The sequence below is a fragment of the Pleurodeles waltl genome, chromosome 10 (genome assembly GCF_031143425.1).
Source record: "Pleurodeles waltl isolate 20211129_DDA chromosome 10, aPleWal1.hap1.20221129, whole genome shotgun sequence".
Classification (NCBI taxonomy): Eukaryota; Metazoa; Chordata; class Amphibia; order Caudata; family Salamandridae; genus Pleurodeles; species Pleurodeles waltl.
The window spans coordinates 58,165,979-58,186,456 of record NC_090449.1 but is presented as its reverse complement, the minus strand read 5'-3'; the positions used below and the strand labels follow the sequence as shown (position 1 = coordinate 58,186,456).

The window sequence follows — 20,478 nt, the reverse complement described above, 5'->3', positions numbered from 1 at the left end:
AGAATGGACATTTCTGATAATCCAGATGTTACAGTTGAGCACCAAAACAGCTAAAAGAGAAACCTAGAGCCCACTCCATAAGGTAAAAGGAGGCAACCCTCACATTCTTGGTGGAAGTTTTGTTAGAAGACCTATGGATCAATCAATCAGTAATTTGTTAAGCGCGATACTCACCTGGTAGGGTCTGAGGGTGCTTGGGGTTGGTGGGTGCTACTACTCTAAGAGCCAGGTCTTGAGGCGCTTCCTGAAGGTCAGGAGGCCCTGGGTCAGACGTAGGTTGACCGGGAGTGAGTTCCAGGTTTTGGCGACAAGGTGGGAGAAGGATCTGCCGCCGGTTGTGGTACGGTGGATGTGGGGGACGGTCCTGAGGGTGAGGTTGGCGGTGCGGCGGTGGCGTGTCGGGATGTGGAAGTTGAGGTGCTCGTTGAGGTAGGCAGGTCTGGCGTTGTGGAGAGCCTTATGAGCGTTGATCAGGAGTTTAAAGATGATCCTTTTATTGATGGGCGCCAGTGGAGGTTTCTGAGGTGGGCTGAGATGTGTTTGTGGCGAGGGAGGTTGAGGATGAGTCGTGCTGAGGCGTTCTGGATGCGATGTAGTTTCCTCTGGAGCTTGGCTGTTGTTCCCGTGTAGAGAGCGTTGCCGTAGTCCATTCTGCTGCTAACAAGGGCGTGGGTGACCGTTGTTCTGGTTTCAACGGGGATCCATCTGAAGGTCTTGCGAAGCATGCAAAGGATGTTTAAAGCTTGAGGATGTGACGGCGTTGACTTGCTAGGTCATAGAGAGCGATGAATCCAGTATGAAGCCGAGGTTGCATGTGTGGGTGGTGGGCATTGGGGCAGATCCCAGGGTGGCAGGCCACCAGGAGTCGTCCCATGCTGATCTGGTGGAGCCCAAGATGATCTCGGTCTTCTCAGAGTTCAGTTTGAGGCGGCTTGCCTCCATCCAGTTGCCGATGGCGTGAAGTACGGTGTGGAGGCTGGTCTTGGCGGTTGCGGGGTCCTTCATGAGAGAGAGGATGAGTGGAGTGTCATCCGCGTAGGAGACTATGTTAAGGCTGTGGGATCGGACATGGTGGCGAGCGGTGCCATGTAGACATTGAAGAGGGTGGGGCCGAGTGAGGATCCCTGGGGAACTCTGCAGATGGTCTTGTGGCTTTAGACAGGAACGGGGGGAGGCAGACTCTTTGGGTTCTGCCATAGAGGAAGGATGTGAGCCAGTCCAGTGCTCTGTGGCAGATTCTGGCATCTTGGAGGTGTGTGCGAAGGGTATGATGACAGACGGTGTCGAAGGCTGCAGAAAGGTCAAGGAGGAGGAGGGCAACGGTTTCACCTTTGTCGAGCCTACTCCTGATGTCGTTGGTGCAAGCAATAAGGGCTGTCTCAGTGCTGTGGTTCTTGCAGAAGCCGGACTGGGAGATGTCGAGTAGGCTGTTGTCCTCCAAGAAGCGAGCTAGTTGGTTGTTGACTATCTTCACGATGACCGCAGGGAAGGGGAGTATGGAGATGGGCTGGTAGTTTTTGAGGTCTTCAGGGTCGGCTTTGGGCTTTTTGAGCAGGGCGTTGAATTGCAGTCACTTGATCATCAGCACACATCATTACAAAATACTATTGTGTGGGCAAGTCAACAGAGGAGCCATGGTGGTACAAAAAGTGTTAAACATCAGTTTGTTGGCATAAACCTGTTTTAACCCATCCTCAAAAAAAGAGGTTATCTAGTTCACATGCTTGAATCGTTCCCTATTGGCGAAGTGGGTATCCTGAGGTACCATGGTAAAGCAGTACGTGAAACTGTCATAGGCTATAATGGCATTAGGCCATCAACTTGAACTATGATCAGTCAGGTGCTAGCACCCTCTAGAACACTCTCAAAAGAGGCAGAAACCCTCAGATTTTCTGCCACACATTTTTTGAAGAAAGTCTCCCTGAACTCTGCTCAGTTTTTCTGTGATTTCTCAATTTTTTAAAACACTTTTTTATCTACAACGTCTGAGCCTTGTAAGAAAGGCATATTTCAATCCTGGAAGCCCTGTGGGAAGAAAACTACATGTGGACGATCCACACAGACTGTCTATTGCCCCTACCCCCCCCCCCAGTATCCAGTAAGAGAGTGCAACATTTGTTGCTCTGACCAAGGGGCTTCTGAGGAGGGTAGAAAGGCCTAGAAGGTACACCATAAGGACCCTCTCAAAAAATAGAAACTTAAGCTTATCTTCACAGGGTCGGCCTCCTCCCATCCTTACACTTCATCTTTGATGAAAAGGGAGCAAAACTGTTCTCGCTTCTCAGATCCGTTGATGTCGAGGACATTAAATCCTTTCAACATCGTCAAGGAGGACGGTACCGTTGACGATATTGACAACAACAGCGACCCTCGTCACAGTTTCATCGACGAAGGCATTGTCGTTGAATATCAACTACAGCAGCTATCAATGCTCCCATTTCATCCATCAAGGCATTTTCTTCACTAAGTCACCCTCGATGGTGGATTTGGACTCTCCAACACTGTTGAAGATACTGTCTATGAAGACATCGACAAGCACACCATCGACTGCAGCACCGCCAACACCATCTACAGTAACCCCATCGACAGGAGATTTTTAATTTTTTTATTTTTTTTTATTACTGTCAATGCCTCAATTCACATTTACGTCATTGGTGAGTCCAACAACTAAGATAAAGATTACAAATATCACAAAAACTGCTTTACAACCGGAAGTGACCTCTCCAAGCAAGGTCTCCGCTTTGCTGGCAAGCCATTTAGTGGACTAGGAAGAATCAGGTGGTGACAGATCTTTTGGGGATGCACACAGCCCTTCAGAGCTTCATGTGAATTACCAGGAGGAAGATAATGACGTGGACAAACAACAATGCTTATGAACCATACCCCTCATAGCAAACATTATGAACATTAAGTATCCTCAACATCATCAGCCTAGCCAAGATGTTATGCAGATGCGTAGCTACTTCATTAGTACAATATTTGCAGGGCCATGCTGCAGGATCAGTGGAGAAGGTTTTCTGAACCTCCTAAGGAACAACAACCACCACCTCAGACTGGTTCTCCTGCCACCCCAAGAAACATCCCTCCTCTGGTAATGCCCTGGTTCACACCAGCCTCAACTAACGCTGCCAGCCCTGCAGACTAACTCATTTCAGTGTGGTGGTCTGCATCACCGCACTGAAATGCAATGTCACACATTATAGCACCTCGTTTGTCCTGCTCTGGTGGTTGCTAATGCACTATACAATTGCAGTGGGAATGCCTCGTGCTGCTCCCGGCAGGCTTGGGGGCTCTGGCTCTGCTGTTAGAGCTCAGCCTGCACAGTGCTACAATGTCGCACCCGACATTGGCGCGACATTAGCAATGACAGTCACGGGCGTCCGGACCGTTTGTCTGAGTGTCAGTGCCCAGTGGTGACACTGAGAACTTTATTTGAGATGCTGTCCAATAGGCGGGTCAGTCTGCTCCGGCTGCCTCCTGCGGGTGGGCTGCAATGGCAGTTGAGTTCTCAGTTTTGGCTGCCTGCTGCTGCACAGATGGTCAGGTGCAGAGGTCAAAGTGGTGCCCAAAACGCATAGGCTTCAATGGAGAAGGGGGTGCCCCGGTTCCAGTCTGCCAGCAGGTAAGTACCTGTATCTTCGGAGGGCAGACCAGGGGGGTTTTGTAGGGCACCGGGGGTGGGGACACAAGTCCACACAGAAAGTACACCCTCAGCGGCACGGGGCGGCCGGGTGCAGTGTGCAAACAAGCGTCGGGTTTTCAATAGAAAGCAATGGGAGACCAAGGGGTCTCTTCAGCGATGCAGGCAGTCAAGAGGAGGGCTCCTCGGGGTAGCCACCACCTGGGCAAGGGAGAGGGCCACCTGGGGGTCGCTCCTGCACTGGAGGTCAGATCCTTCAGGTCCTAGGGGCTGCGGGTGCAGTGTCCCTACCAGGCATCAGGTTCTTAGAAGCAGGCAGTCACGGTCAGGGGGAGCCTCGGGATTCCCTTTGCAGGCGTCGCTGTGGGGGCTAATGGGGGGCAACTCTGGCTACTCACGGTCTCGCAGTCGCCGGGGAGTCCTCCCTGAAGTGTTAGTTCTCCACAAGTCGAGCTGGGGGCGTCGGGTGCAGAGGGCCAAGTCTCACGCTTCCGGCGGGAAACACGAGTTGTTTCAAAGTTGCTTCTTTGTTGCAAAGTTGCAGTCTTTGGTTAACAGAGCCGCTGTCCTCGGGAGTTCTTGGTCCTTCTAGATGCAGGGCAGTCCTCTGGGGATTCAGAGGTCGTTGGTCCCTGTGGAAAGCGTCACTGGAGCAGGGTCTTTAGAAGTGGGGAGACAGGCCGGTAGAACTGGGGCCAAAGCAGTTGGTGTCTCCGTCTTCTCTGCAGGGTTTTTCAGCTTAGCAGTCCTCTTCTTCTTAGGTTGCAGGAATCTGAGTTCCTAGGTTCTGGGGAGCCCCTAAATACTGCATTTAGGGGTGTGTTTAGGTCTGGGGTTAGTAGCCAATGGCTACTAGCCCTGAGGGTGGCTACGCCCTCTTTGTGCCTCCTCCCTGAGGGGAGGGGGGGCACATCCCTAATCCTACTGGGGGAGTCCTCCATCTGCAAGATGGAGGATTTCTAAAAGTCAGTCACCTCAGCTCAGGACACCTTAGGGGCTGTCCTGACTGGCCAGTGACCCCTCCTTGTTTTTCTCATTATCTCCTCCGGCCTTGCCACCAAAAGTGGGGCCGTGGCCGGAGGGGGCGGGCAACTCCACTAGCTGGAGTGCCCTGGGGTGCTGTAACAAAGGGGGTGAGCCTTTGAGGCTCACCGCTAGGTGTTACAGTCCCTGCAGGGGGAGATGTGAAGCACCTCCACCTAGTACAGGCTTTGTTACTAGCCACAGAGTGACAAAGGCACTCTCCCCATGTGGCCAGCAACATGTCTGTTGTGTGGCAGGCTGCTAAAACTAGTCAGCCTACACGGATAGTCGGTTAAGGTTTCAGGGGGCACCTGTAAGGTGCCCTCTGGGGTGTATGTTACAATAAAATGTACACTGGCATCAGTGTGCATTTATTGTGCTGAGAAGTTTGATACCAAACTTCACAGTTTTCAGTGTAGCCATTATGGTGCTGTGGAGTTCGTGTTTGACAGACTCTCAGACCATATACTCTTATGGCTACCCTGCACTTACAATGTCTAAGGTTTTGCTTAGACACTGTAGGGGCATAGTGCTCATGCACTTATGCCCTCACCTATGGTATAGTGCACCATGCCTTAGGGCTGTAAGCCCTGCTAGAGGGGTGACTTATCTATACTGCATAGGCAGTGTGAGGTTGGCATGGCACCCTGAGGGGAGTGCCATGTCGACTTTGTCGTTTTATCCCCACTAGCACACAAGCTGGCAAGTAGTGTGTCTGTGCTGAGTGAGGGGTCCCCAGGGTGGCATAAGATATGCTGCAGCCCTTAGAGACCTTCCCTGGCATCAGGGCCCTTGGCACCAGGGGTACCAGTTACAAGGGACTTACCTGGATGCCAGGGTGTGCCAATTGTGGAAACAAAAGTACAGGTTAGGGAAAGAACACTGGTGCTGGGGCCTGGTTAGTAGGCCTCAGCACACTTTCAAATCAAAACTTAGCATCCGCAAAGGCAAAAAGTCAGGGGGTAACCATGCCAAGGAGGCATTTCCTTACAAGACGCGACCCACCACCAGTGGCTCCCCACTGTGAATCTGTTGGCACACACTGGCAATTAATGTGGCAGTGGCATCCTCGCCACTGCACGCACACGCCTGCTTTATCCCACCACCTGAGACTTGACTCCAGTGCCAGCGGTTGACTGTTTGCTGCTGAGAGAGCTCAGTGCTGAGCCAGAATTGGTGTGAGAGTTAGTTAGTCCACGGCACAAATCAATGTAGCCATGGGGCTGCCATTTGTCACAGTGCCGGCTCGCTTGCTGCCCTCCAAGAAGTAAGTGTGCTATCAGTGTATTCACGCACTGTGCTCAGTTTCAGCAGTGTTCGTGCACTTAGTGTAGTCGAGTCTGGGGTCAGCTGCCGTGCGACTACAACCACTGCATGCTCTTCGTCTGCTTATAGCGCTCTGGATGGCGCCCCAAAACAACAATCTCCCCAGCACCAGGAAAACGTATTTCTTTTTTCAAGAGAAACAGCCGCAGTGCCTGGCTGTGACCTGTAAGTTCCCAGTCAGCCCCACTGCTCTTTTGAGCTTGCCCTTATTCCGTGCTGCCAACTCAGGCAGGTCGAAGTTTTGAGTCAGTTAAAAAATTCAGTTATTTATGAACACTTCCAGACCACTTTATTTTCCACCATTTTTAAATGGAGAGTCATTTAACATCTTGCACAATGGCCCTGGGCAATCAAATACTACCTGTAAAAGATGTGTTTACCGTTTAATATCATGGTTGCACATTTTGTTTAACAGTACACTGGGTTAGTGCCCTTTTATTTCTGGTGCTCTACAGCAGTTTTAAGTTATCCTTAGAGTTTCTTGATGCTCTAATTATTTTTATTTTTTATTTTATAGGTCTCCCTTGTCTTCATTGCTTGATGTTTGTAAGAAAGTGTCACTCGGTCATTGAAATGTCACTCATAATTACACTGAAATTATGAAAATGTCACAAAGCAATTTGAAATCTTAGCAGCTATGCGTTATTCCTCCAAGGCAGGATCACAGTTCCACAGGGAATGAGAGGAAACGAGATCCCTGGGCATCAACAGCCACAAGACGAATGGGATGATTACCTGTCACTACTCTGTCTTCACCACCACATCCTTCAGACCTTCCCCCAGAAGACATGGGATTTTTCACAATCTATTGGACTGTGATGCAGCACAATTCCATATTCCAACCTCTGTTAAGCAGTCCGACTGTTTTCTTCACGATTTTAAGGAGCAGGCCAAGAAGTCTGAGAGAGCCATTCCTATAATTCGGTATTTAGAAAGAGGGGGGAAAAAACTTATGAAGGCTACAGTACCTCCTTGCCTGTATAAGAAATACAAGGCCACAGATGATCCCCCCCCCCCTCCCCTCCCCCACCTCATCAGTCACCCTAAACCTGACTGTCATTTCACAGTCAGCACAAAGGCATTTAAAAACCATACCGTTATCATTTCTGCGCACCCAGACAAGGAAAGCAAACTCTTGGACAATGTAGGTGTAAGAAGCTAGCCTGGTGTGTGGTGAGCACCGGTGGTGTTGTCACCTTACACCAGGTCCAGGTATCTCCTATTAGTGAAGTGTAGGCAGTGTCTAGGAAGTCGGGGCTCTCTAGGGGTAGCTGTGGATGAGCAGCCAAGATTTATCTAGGAGACCTGCAAAGCTTATGGAAAACCACCATAGTCACACAGCAGTTACCCACATGAAAGAACCACACAGTGTTAGAAAAATAAAGGTACTTTATTATGGTATCACAAATACTAAAATACTGTATAGGCAATACTCCAATAGGAGTTAAGTAAACCCACTCTTACGTACACATTAGAAGTCATTGATTAGCATAGAAAGCAATAGCAAATAGTAAAACCAATAGCAAATAGTGAAGGCCCCAAGGGGAAACCAAACCATATACTAAGTAAGTGGAATTTGAAAGACAATCCCCCACCCAAGGAAGTGGAATCAGTAGATGGGAGGTGGAGGAAATAAAAACCCCAAAAGATAAGTACCTGGGTCCTCCCATCGACCAGTAGGGAAGAGGAAAGTACCTGTTTTTCCCCAAATCCACAGGAGAAATTTAGAAAAGGACTGTGCAAGACCCAGACAAGCCTGGAAGAAACCAAAGGTGGATTCTGACAGAAGAGGATCTGCAAAGAAAGGGGACGAAGTCCAGTTCGAGTTGAAGTGTCCGACTGTGGCATGAGCCACTACCCACCCTTCTTTAGATGCAGGACCATGTTGATGGGGGACGAAGAGAGTCCCCCATCAACATGGTCCTGTTGGTCCCCAATGCAAGTGATGTCCCACGTCGGCAATCGTGATGGAGTCTCCCCACTACCACCACATACAGGCTGTTACCTGGACCAGTTACTGGCTACATCCGCTCCTTCCACCCATGTGGGTGCAAATCTCTCCAGCTACCTTCCACAGTAGAAGGAGATAACATAACATTGGGCAAATGTGTGTTGAACTTAATAAACTACAGCCATACCCTGGAGTTTGTGCAGAAACCACCAAACACTCCTCCAAAAGGAGCGCACTCACCTCATCTTTATTTACTGAGGAAAGAAGCCCTAATAATGCTGGCCGCAGGTGCGATAGAAAAGGTTCCTTCTCATAAAAAGGCTTGGGATTTGTTAGAAATGGGGTTTTGGGTTGGCAGTCAGGTTACCCCCTGTCCAAGCAAAAGCCCTCACTCTAGTCAGGGTAAGTCACACATAATCCAAGGTTATCCTGTGCCCACCCTCTGGTAGCTTGGCACGAGCAGTCAGGCTTAACTTAGAAGGCAATGTGTAAAGTATTTGTGCAATAAATCATACAATACCACCATATAGCACCACAGAAATACACCACACAGTGTTTAGAAAAATATATAATATTTATCAGGATAATTGTAGGTCAAAACGAATGAAGTTGCAATGTGAAGTTGTAGAGATATCACTGAAAAGTGATATAAAGTGTCTTAAGTCTTTAAAAAGCAAACAAAGTCTCTTTCAAGCACAAAGTACCTGGTTTGGAGTGGAAAATCTCCTCAGAGGGCCACAGAAAAAGAGATACGTGGAAAAATGGTGTGTGCGTCGATTTCTCCCCAGCACACATGGACTTGCGTCGTTATTTTTCATGCGGGGAAGTCGTGCGTTGTTTTCCGGCGCACGGACAGTCTTTCTGTGGATCGCAGGGATTACCAGATGTCCCGGGTCTGTGCGTAGATTCTCCTGCTTGTTTTCCGGCTGCGCGTCGTTCTGCGGGGCTGCGCGTCGAAGTTTCGCTCTCACGGCAGGCGTCGAGCCGATTTCTCCTCTGGAAGTCGGGCGGCGTTGTCCTTGTGAGGCCGTGTGTCGAAGTTCCGGTCGTCCCAAAGGCGTTGCGTCGATCGGTGTGCGGCGTTTTTCTCGCCACGGAACAAGCTGTGTGTCAAAAATTTCGGCGCACGAAGCGTCCAAGTGAAAAAGAGAAGTCTTTTTGGTCCTGAGACTTCAGGGAACAAGAGGCAAGCTCTATCCAAGCCCTTGGAGAGCACTTTCACAGCCAGACAAGAGTTCAGCAGGGCAACAGCTAGGCAGCAGTCCTTTGTAGAAAGCAGTCAGGTGAGTCCTTTAGGCAGCCAGGCAGTTCTTCTTGGCAGGATGCAGGTTCTGGTTCAGGTTTCTTGTCCAGCAAGTGTCTGAGTGAATGCACAAGGAGCTGTCAACTAAACCTAGCCAGGCGTGGATTGAAGGGCACAACAAGATTTTAGTGCAAAGAAATGCTCACTTTCTAAAAGTGCCATTTCTAGAATAGTAATATTAATACCGACTTCACCAGTCAGCAGGACTTTATATTACCATTCTGGCCATACTAAATATGACCTTCCTGCTCCTTTCAGATCAGCAGCTGCCACTTCAACAGTGTATGAGGGCAGCCCCAATATTAGCCTATGAAGGGAGCAGGCCTCACAGTAGTGTAAAAACGAATTTAGGATTTTTACACTACCAGGACATATAACTACACAGGTACATGTCCTGCCTTTTACCCACACAGCACCCTGCTCTAGGGGTTACCTATGGCACACATTAGGGGTGACTTAGATGTAGAAAAAGGGGAGTTCTAGGCTTGGCAAGTACTTTTAAATGCCAAGTCGAAGTGGCAGTGAAACTGCACACACAGGCCTTGCAATGGCAGGCCTGAGACAAGGTTAAGGGGCTACTGAAGTGGGTGGCACAACCAGTGCTGCAGGCCCACTAGTAGCATTTAATCTACAGGCCCTAGGCACATATAGTGCACTCTACTAGGGACTTATAAGTAAATTAAATAGCCAATCATGGATAAACCAATCAATAGTACAATTTACACAGAGAGCATATGCACTTTAGCACTGGTTAGCAGTGGCAAGGTGCCCAGATGTCAAAAGCCAACAACAGGAGGTCAGAAAAAAAATAGGAGGAAGGAGGCAAAAAGTTTGGGGATGACCCTGTCAAAAAGCCAGGTACAACAGGATTCTTTCCCTGTTTTTCCCTGGTACGAAATCCTGAACCTCAGGAAACTGAACACATTTTTGCACAAACAATCTGACATCCTTCATCTGTTAAACAGTGGAGATTGCATGACATAATTGGATTTGCAAGATGCATAGTTGCACATTCCCATTCATCCCGAGCATTGCAAATACCTTTGTTTCCAAGCCAAAGGACAATGTTCTTGCCAATCTCGATACAATCAGGCTGGATAACAAAATTCACTCTCCTGTAAGTAACCAGTCACATACGCCTTATGAAAATGCGAACGCTCCTGATGATAAACCAGGGCCAAGTATTACACCGAGAGCCAGTGTAAGAAAGTGCTCTTGTTGGCATGGTTATCCCCTCCCTCCCCCCACACACACTTTTTGCCTGATATTGATGCCAACTTGACTGAGAGTGTGCTGGGATCCTGCTAACCAGGCCCCAGCACCAGTATTCCTTCCCCAAAACTGTACCATTGTTTCCACTATTGACACCTCCCTGGCACACAGACAAGTCTCTTGTAAAAGGTACCCATGGCACCAAGTGTCCTGTGGCCAGGGAAGGTCACCAGGGGCTGCAGCATGTATTTTGTCACTCTGTGGGATCCCTCACCAAGCACATGTGCACTGCCCTTGTAGCTTGTGTGTGCTGGTGGGGAGAAAGTCAAAGTTGACAATTCACCCCTCTCAGGGTGCCATGCCCATAAACCACTATCTGTGGCATAGGTGAGTCACCCCTTTAGAAGGCCTTACAGCACTAAAGCAGGGTGCACTATACCAGAGGTGAGGGCATAGCTGCATGAGCACTATGCCCCTACAGTGTCCAAGTCAATTCTTAGACATTGTAAGTGCAGTGTTGGCATATTGAGAATATGGGCTGGCAGTTTGTCATTATGAGCTCCACAGCTCCTTAATCCTGCCACTGAATACTGGGAAGTTTGGTATCAAACTTCTTAGCACAATAAACCCATGCTGATGACAGTCTTGGATTTATTGAAAAATGCACCCAGAGGGCATCTTAGAGATGCCTCATGTATGTTAGCCAAACTGTTAGTGCAGGACTGACCAGTCTTTGCCAGCCTGCCTTTTTCAGACTAGTTTCTGACCACATGGGTTGAGAGTCTTTGTGCTCTCTGTGGCCAGAAACAAAGCCTGCACTGGGTGGAGGTGCTTCACACCTCCCTTCTGCAGGAACTGTAACAACTGGCGGTGAGCCTCAAAGGCTCAGGCCTCTTGTTACAGTACCCGAGGGAACTCCCGCTAGTGGAGATGCATGCCTCCCAGGCAAAGCCCCACTTTTGGCAACAAGTCTGGTGGGAAAATTAGGGAAAACGAGGAGGAGTGACCTCCTCAGCTGGGGTCACCCTTAAGGTGTCTAGAGCGGAGGTGACCCCCTCCTTGCAAAATCCTCCATCTTAGTTTGGAGAGCAGGGACCAATAAGGTTAGGTCTGTATTTCTCTCCCCAAAGGGAGTTGACATAGGAAGGGTATAGCCACCCTCTGGGACAGTAGCCATTGACTACTGCCCTCTAACCCCTGTATCACCCCTAAATCCAGAATTTAAGGGCTCCCCTGTACCTAGCTCATCAGATTCCTGGCTACCTCACAAGCAGAAAGGACTGGTAAGCTGAACCCCAGCATAGAAGTCTGAAGATGCATACTGACTTGGCCCCAGCCCTACCAGCTTCTAAAGCCCTACTAAAAGAAAGTGATGCATCCTGCAGGACCAGCAACCTCTGAAAAGCCTCCAGAGAACTGCCTGCATCGAAGAGGACAAAGAACTCCCGTGGACAGTGGCCCTTTCCAAGAAGATGCTCCATAAAAGGACTCCAGACCGCCCAAGATCCATGAGTCCTGCCCACTCTGCACCGAGTGCCCATGGCCCGTGTCCAGGTGGCCCAACCAACTAGAGCTGGTCCCCAGGCTGTTCTGAACAAGTGCCCACCCTCGGTTGACCCCTGATGTCCAACACTATGCCTACAGCCTGAATACGGGGGACCCCCCAACAGAACCGGAACCCCTGGCCTTGGGGAATCCGACCTTTGGTGCAGCAACATCCAGCAGGCAGCCCTCCTCCTTGTCCAGCCTTTGGTTTCCCGGACCCGACCCCCTGGACTTCAGCTGCAGCATCTTTGTGACCCCTGGGGTCCCCCATATAGGAAAGCATTGGAAGCCCGATGCTGTTTTCACCCTATACCTGACTGCCCCTCTGCTACTGAGGGTGTGTGTTTGGAGCTGACCTGTGCCCCTGCCCGTGGTGCTCCTCTAAGCCCCATAGGTCTGCCCTCCGAAGAAGCGGGTACTTACCTACAAGCAGGCCTGATTCCGAGTGCCCCCAGTCTTCATTTTGCTAAATTTTCTTCCCCTCCTGGATTTTTTTCTGAAAATTGCACTGTCCACTTTTAAAACAGTCTATTGCTATTTATTCGAAAACCGTATAACTGCCAATTTTAAACAGTGTTAATGATACATACGTTGAAGATTTATTTGCACATGTACTTACCTGCAACTTGAATCTTGTTGTTCTAGAAATAAAGTAACAAAGTATGTTTTTGCTATATAAAAACCATTGGCCTGGAGTTAGTCATTGGGTTTGTGCTTCATTTATTGACTGTGTGTGTACAACAAATGCTTTGCACTACCCTCTGATAAGCCTAACTGCTCGACCAGAGAGCATTAGTATTATCTACCTTAGCCTCTGTTAAACCTCTGGGGTATCACTGGACTCTGTGCACACTAAATCTTATTTTGATATTGTATATACAGAGCCAGCTTCCTACAGCCAGCCTTTATACAATTGGATGCGCGGCTCCTGAGTTCTGTGAGTTACAAGATTTAAAAATCACTCAAGAATGCAGAGATATTACATCCAAAGCAAGAGCACAGGGTACAAACAAAACTTACTGGCCAAAGTGCAAAAGATTCTGTTCCTGGGGTCAACAAAATGGCTTACACCCGTTTGAAGCCTCTCCTGTACAGATTTTGCCTTATCTCGTTTCGCTGACCAAGTCAGGCCTTGTTCATGCATCAGTTAAGGTTCACCTTGCTGAAATTTCAAGGTACAGACGTTCTACACATGCTCTATCTCTCTGCTCAACAAGACTGATTAAACAGTTCATGAAAGGGCTTTTGAGAGTTTTCACACTGGTGTGAGCTCCTCCCTCGGAATGGCATCTCGACGTGGTCCTCTCACAATTAATGAAACCTCCTTTTGAATCCATTCATAAGGCTGACCTAAAGTTTCTCACGTGGAAAGTGGCTCTACTACTCGCTCTCACCTCCACGAGAATCATTAGTGACATACAGGCCCTCACGACCCAAGAGCTTTTTCTACGTTACACAGACAAGTTTGTACTTCTCAGAACAAACCCACAATTCATGCCAAAGGTCCCTTCTGAATTTAATCTCTACAAACCTATCATACTTCAAACATTTTTTTCCCGACCTATTCACACTGGCTGAAAGGGTTCTCCATACTGTGTAAATTAAACAGTATCTCACGTTTTGCCTCCACTGTACTAAACCTATTTGCAAAACAGATTAACTACTAGTCTGTTATGGACAAGGGCATCAATGGACTGCAGTGACGAAAGCAACAATAGCGAGATGGATTTCGGTAGCAATTTAGTTTTGCCATTATAAAGCGGGCAAACCCCTAACAAGAAAAGCAAAAGCACATTCTACAAGAGCAGTATCCACTTCAGCTGCTCTGTCTGATGGCATTCCACTGGAAAAAATGTGCTGTGCTTGGAAGAGCAGACTTTGGTTCATGCAGCACTACTGCCTAGAATCTACACAGCACAGCAACGCTGGGTCAGGCAGTGTTACGCCATCTATTCCAATAGGGTGAGCCCCTAAAAATAAATAATAAATTCAAATGTTATTCAGACTGCTGTATATTTTACGCTTGTTTATCCTATTAATGTTAATTTATCTAAATGTTTTAGATATGACTATTTACGATTACAGTGCATATACAATTTCTGGGCCGAGCCACTAGAAGGCGGAATAATGCACAACACAAGGTTTTGAAGCACCTGTCAACAAACAGTAGCACACCTCCTTGTGTGACGACCCATCACCTGTCTGGGGAGGACTCTGGTTATACTTACTCAATTGAAGGAAATAACCTTGAACAAGTGGGTGTTTTCCACCATCACACACTCCTTCTGTATAGCATTTCACTCTGCCCTCCAAATGTCCTGCTGTGACACAACTGCATCAGCCATTAATGCTACAGGCTACTGTTGAAGGAGGTAAAAGGGCTCCTGCTCAAAGGACTGATTGAAGTTGCCCCAATGCATCAGCAAGACCTAGGAGTCTATGCTCTGGACTAACTAAAGTGGAAGACTTTTTTCCCTTAAATTTGTTTCTCTCAATTGACACCATCTTTAGCACCATTTATCAGTCCTTAGTAAATGGCCCTCCGGTGCCTAGGGTAGTAAAGAGGGTCCCTAAGGACTGTAGCACGAATTGTGTCCCCTTAAGGGACCCTTCACCAAGCACATGTCAGGCTGCCATTGCAGGCTGCGTGTCTTGGTACAGACAAGTGAAAACATGGCATGTCTCACAAACCCTAACACTGCATACAGAATTGGTCTGTCAGCCTTAAGGAAAGGGGGCATTATATTACGTGTGAGAACATATCTGCAAGAGTAGAGATGCCCCTGCTCCATCTTTGTGGATTCTTAGACATAGTGAGTTCCCAGGGAAGCCATTTTAAATGCATGTGCTGGACACTGGTCAATAACAGTTCCCCAGCTACATGATGGCTTCACTGAAGATAGGGATGTTTGGTATCAAACGTCTTGTATTGATAAGCCCACCCTGATACCAGTGATGGATTTATCAGTTCATGCACCCAGAGGGCACCTTAGAGGTGCCCCCTGAACACCTACCAGCCTCTGGTGTGCCTGCTGACTAGTTTGAGCCAGCCCGCCACCATCAGACACAAGTCTGACCCCCTAAAGTGAGAGCCTTTGCTCTCAGGCGGTCAAAAGCAAAGGCTGCTCTGCGAGAGGTGTTATACACTCCCACCCAACAGGATGACCTGCAAATCTACATTCCAAGGCGGGGAGCTTCAAAGAAGCCCACTGCCTTTGGTATGTAAATCTAGCTTCTCTCACAAGGGAAATGCCAACATAGTCCCTCCCCCTCCCTAAATTCAGTATTTAGAGGAGCTCCTGCCACAAGAGAAGCGGATCCTGATGACCTAAGAAGACCAAGGACCCTGAAGGGCCGCAGGAGAGAAGAAGCAGCTGGCCTGTACCAACCCCGCTGGCCTTTCTGCATCCTTTGTTGAAATTTTCACCAAAGCCGACTCGTTCTGCAGCTGTCTCTCCAGAAACCCAGGATGACTGCCTTCCTTAAAAAAAGACTCAAGACCTCCAGTGAACAGCGGACCTGTTCTCCAGCAAATCCAAAGATGGGACTCTGAAGCCTCCAGAGCTGGCAAAACACGACACCCGCAGTCACCACTCCTCCCACCGTCTCCGACCCGAGTTGAAGTGGCCTACCGGTGCCAATAAGGTTCCCAAGCCCTCCAGAGTCTGAGTCCATCGAGGTTTCACCCCTCCTGAACTCCCCGACAACGCCTGCAGCCTCTGCACGTGATCCCCCTCTACTGTGACTGCTCCAGTAAAGAAAACCTGACACCTGAAGACATCTTGCACCTGTCGCCCCTGAGCCGTGGAGAAGAGGACCAAAGGTGCCTACCTATGCCTGAGCATCGTGAGGCCTGATCCCCACTGTTGGTTCAGCCCAGCTGGCTTCCTGGCCAGAGCCTGCAGCTTCTTTTCGCAGTGACTGATCTCCATTGAAACACATTGGGCACCCAACATTGGTTTGCAACCGCAGCTGACCGCCCCTGTGCCGCTGGTGGTGTACTGCTGGTGCAGCCTTGGTTCTTGCCCACCACTCACCTTAACTAGTGGAGACTTCTTGAAAGTCATTGAACCCGACCTATTTGGAGAACTTGTTTTTCCTCCCATAGGATAACATTGCAAAACTCACAAATTGCACTGTGTCCACTTTTTCAAAGTGAAAAGAATTCCTCTACAAGAACATGTTTACATGAACGATTTTTCTCTGATGCCTAAACACATATAACGATACTTTATATTTTTATAAATTGGTGTGGATCCCCTTTTTGAGTTGTCTGTCTCATTTGTTGACCATTGTGTGTATTTGTGGAAATCTTGCACTCCTTTGTGTTAAGTCTAAGGCTGCTCGACCACACGACCTCCAAACAGAGCACTTTGGGATTGCATAGCGAGCCCTGTCCCCTCATTGGGGTACCTTTGGGCTCTTTACACGGTGTATCTAGTTATTGATATACAACATAAAAAGAGCCAGCTTCTTACAATCCTGCTGCTCATTGTAGGAGAACATATGACCACTCTTGATCACAATGATGCCTACTTCCATATCCTGATACATCAGACTCCTCGCCACTGCCCAATGTTTGTGGTTAGTGGAGTTATCAGTTCAAAATATTACCATTGTGGATTACAGCAGCCCTGGAGTATTGAACAAATGTCTAGCTGTGGTTCTGTGTGCCTAAAACGTAGTCACATTCATGTCTTTCCATACCTGAATGACTAGGTAGTAAAAGTCATGCGCTTTGCTTCTCCCACCCCAACAAATCATTTTACTTTTTCTTGAATTAATCTTTACTATGAATTCAAAGAAATCACTTGTGTCTTCTAGAAACTCAGATGTTCCTAGGAGTCACAATCATCAATTTAGCCACAGGAAGAGTTTAACTGTCCAGACATAGCAGTGTCATTACAAAGACGTGTTACCCTTTACCGGATGTTGAGTCCTCTTACTGAGGATGATTATGAAACTGCTATGCCACCAGATTCAAGCTAGCCTGGCTGATGAAGGGTGAGGATGCTTGTTTCTGGTCCAGGGAGGACCTGGCCTGGCAGTTCGGGCTGGACTGTTTCCATGGGGAACAGGGTCAAGGCTGATTTGTGTGTGGCTGGGTCTGTACTGAAATGGCATGGTAGGCAGAAAAATTGATGGATTAAAACCAGATCTGTGACTGGGGTGAATGCTTGACTAGTTCTGCATTCCGTCCATCATCTGTTGTTTTTGTGTTTGGAATGACGGCATCATGTACTGCTTTAGTCCCACAAAACAAGGTTACATACGTGCTTTCTACAAGAGTGCCTCTCTAGGCAGTTGCCATAGGCTACTGGCGAGTGGGAGGATGTAGTATAGGATCCCAGTCTTCAGCATGAACTGTAATGGTGGAACAAGAACCATTTTTTACTGAGCGGGTAGGTTTTTGACCCTAAAGCTGAGGTGACCATCAATATAATCTACTCTCTCCAAGTTTGGTGATCTCATACTGGCAACCTCACAATCCAGGGCCAGTGGTACTAGCAACAGTCTTCCCCACATACCTGTGTTGGAACTCATGGCACTACAGTTGGCCCTCTCAGCTTCTTGGACCCAAATTTACCAGGTTTCTCATCTGAACAGACATGGTCTCCAAGTATTACATATAGAAATAGGAGGCGATTTACTTATTAGAGCTGTCACAAATTTCTGGTGTTGGACAGTTCGCCACCAGGTTTCTTTGCTGGCAGAGCTTCTCTTTAGGGTGTATAACAGTTTTTCAGATCTCCTTAGCAGGATCCACCAGTAACCTCAATAGTGGGAGATCAACTCTCATGTACTAAATTCTTACTTCCACGCCAACTATAGACCATTTTACTACAAATGGCAATTGAAAAATGCCAAGGTTTCGCATCCAGCTATCTTAACCTTCAGCCTCTAGGCAGTGCCATTCTGAATCATCTGGCCGGGGATTTCTGCGTAAGCTTTTAATCATCTCTCATTTATTCCATATGTAGTCTGAAAAATGTGAAAGATATGAGTGACTGATTCGCCCCAATGTAGTCAAAAGAGCTTCAGACTGCAAAACCATTGTTACAGTTAAGTAACCTGCTTCTTCTCTCTTTTCCTAGGGATGTAAATCTGCTCTCACATAAAAATGACCAATTCACCTAGATGTGCTAATGCAACACCAAGGCCCACTGATAGACCACAATATTAAGATAATAAATTTTGCAATTAGAAACCTTAAGTCTTAGTTTGGATACCTAGGGCTTCCACCAGAATGCAGGTACTTAATAAAAAGAAGCTAGAAAGGAATGCCTGCCATAACTATATGATATGCAGCTATGTGAAAAACTATGTACTCTGCTATGAAGACCTTCACATTACAAAACAGTAATTGCAGCTTCCTACACCTTCAAATGTCGGGACTTTCCTACTACTCTTTTTGAGTACACGTAACAACATTATCCTCTTGCATAGAAAACAGACAACTCTAGTCTATCTTTCATGTTAAAGCATCCATGAAAGTTTGTGGGGTAATCCCACACCCCAGCTATCCACCAGTCTCTTCTTGAGCTCTTTAATATTTTCCTCACTAGGCACCTGAGAACACCATTTGAGCCCCTTTGTCTGTTTGCCCTGCAATTTCTCTTATGCAAGGTGGTTTCCTTGTGGCTAACACCTCCCATTGTAGAGTCTATGAACTCCATGTTATGTCTTTTGAGGAACATTTTATGGAGGTGTGCAACCATCTGGGTGCACTTAGAACTCTCCCTCATTTTTTTGCTGAAATGAGTATCGACATTTCATGTAAATCCAGTTCATTATTTTGAACAGCATCTTTCCACAGCCACCGTCTGCGCTAGAGAGAGCAATGCCACTTAAAATTTGAAGAGCCAAGATGTACTACGTGGACTGCACTTTGTCCATTAGGAAGACAAAGGCACTCTTTGCTGTATTTTATACATCCTTACCTTGGCAACACAGATTCTAAAACAGGTCTAGCTATGTGAGTTGTTAAACGTATCCAAACCTTTTATGCTAAGGCCAAAAGCATGTTGCACTCTATTCCCAGGACACATTCTACATAAAAAGGTGCCTCAATGCCCTTCTGGGGTAGCGTCTATGTTAGATATATTTAAAGCTGCAGCATGGTCGACCAAGTCCAGCAAGAGGCGCACAGGTCGGGCTAACTGTATTAAAAACACTGTGCCAAGTGTGTCAGCCTCTTCTGTCAAGCTGCCACTTTATGGGCTGGGTACTGCTCTCAAGTCTCTGCGCTGCATGTGATTTAAAGCAGCATATGCTGCAAATTAAAAATGTTACTTATCTGTAAGTTTGCAGCTTGTTGTTCAGTACATTCACATGCACCCTGCCCACCTCCCGAATGCAAGCCCTGCATAACATGTGGTTACATAGCTCAAGTTTGGTTATTCTACTTAAATATGTTCCTTTCTCAGTTAACATCATTTATAAAGCTATGTGTCTGCATGTATACACTTATTGCGAAAAAACGCAATTTGAGATAGTCTTTGTCCTGGTGTGTTGTGGGTTCCTGCGAAGGTATCAAGACTCCTTGAAACTGAAACCTCTTCTCCAAGGAAACCAACTTTCAGCGTCCAGCCCAACACTGGATAGCAGGAGTGTGCACAACCTGGGAATTTAGAGCATAAGAAGCTGCAAACTGGTTGTTACAGGAACAACATTTTCTTTTCATTTTTGCACATGCTCCTAATATGCTACGTATTATCTGACACTTTATTTGATGTCAGAAGGAGTGGTGCAGTTTATTATGCCAAAAGGTTTGGGCCACTGTATGCTTGGAACCTATATTCTGATTAGTAATTTCAGCCACCGTATGGCTGAAACCTATTTTTGAGACTTATTTTATTAAATAGATACTACTTAAAGTCCAACTATTTGTATGGAATTACGTGCATTGCAGAACTCAGTTACAGCTTCAAGCCCTCTTACAGATCACATGCTATGTTACAGGTGTGTCGGTGCCTCTTATGTCCCTTTGCTCTTGACTGGTACCAGCACTTTCTCCCTCTCAAAACTTGTTTCTTTTTTCCCGGTCAGGAGGTTGCAGAGGAGGCTTGGCGAAACCACAAGAGGCGAAACGATTCCATCATCGTGGACATTTTCCATGGCCTCTTCAAGTCCACCCTGGTGTGCCCCGAGTGTGGAAAGGTGTCTGTGACCTTTGACCCGTTCTGCTACCTGAGCGTGCCCCTTCCCACTAGCAAGGACCGGCAAATGGAGATCTTCTTTGTCTCCATGGACCCTCGGAAAAAGCCCGAGCAGGTACTTGATGTATAAGTGATGACTGCTCCTGTTATAACCATTGATGAATCTTACTGCTGATTAATCAAAACCACACAGCGCTCTTCCAGATCAGTGAGTCTGCTCAATTAAAATTACCCACTTTCCAATTGATAGTTTAAAAAACAAAAAAATAGTGATCAAAATTACAGTCCTTTTTAAAACAATAACGCTCGATCTGATCTT

General features: G+C 47.4%; 1 protein-coding gene across 1 annotated transcript in view; it reads left to right on the top strand.

Annotated features, from left to right (window-relative positions):
• Positions 1-20,478, top strand: part of USP11 (ubiquitin specific peptidase 11) — a 368,572-nt gene that overhangs the window by 164,145 nt on the left and 183,949 nt on the right. The window contains exon 10 of the mRNA XM_069209659.1: positions 20,050-20,274. Within this exon, the coding sequence (XP_069065760.1) occupies positions 20,050-20,274 (225 nt within the window). The remainder of the gene's footprint in view (positions 1-20,049; positions 20,275-20,478) is intronic.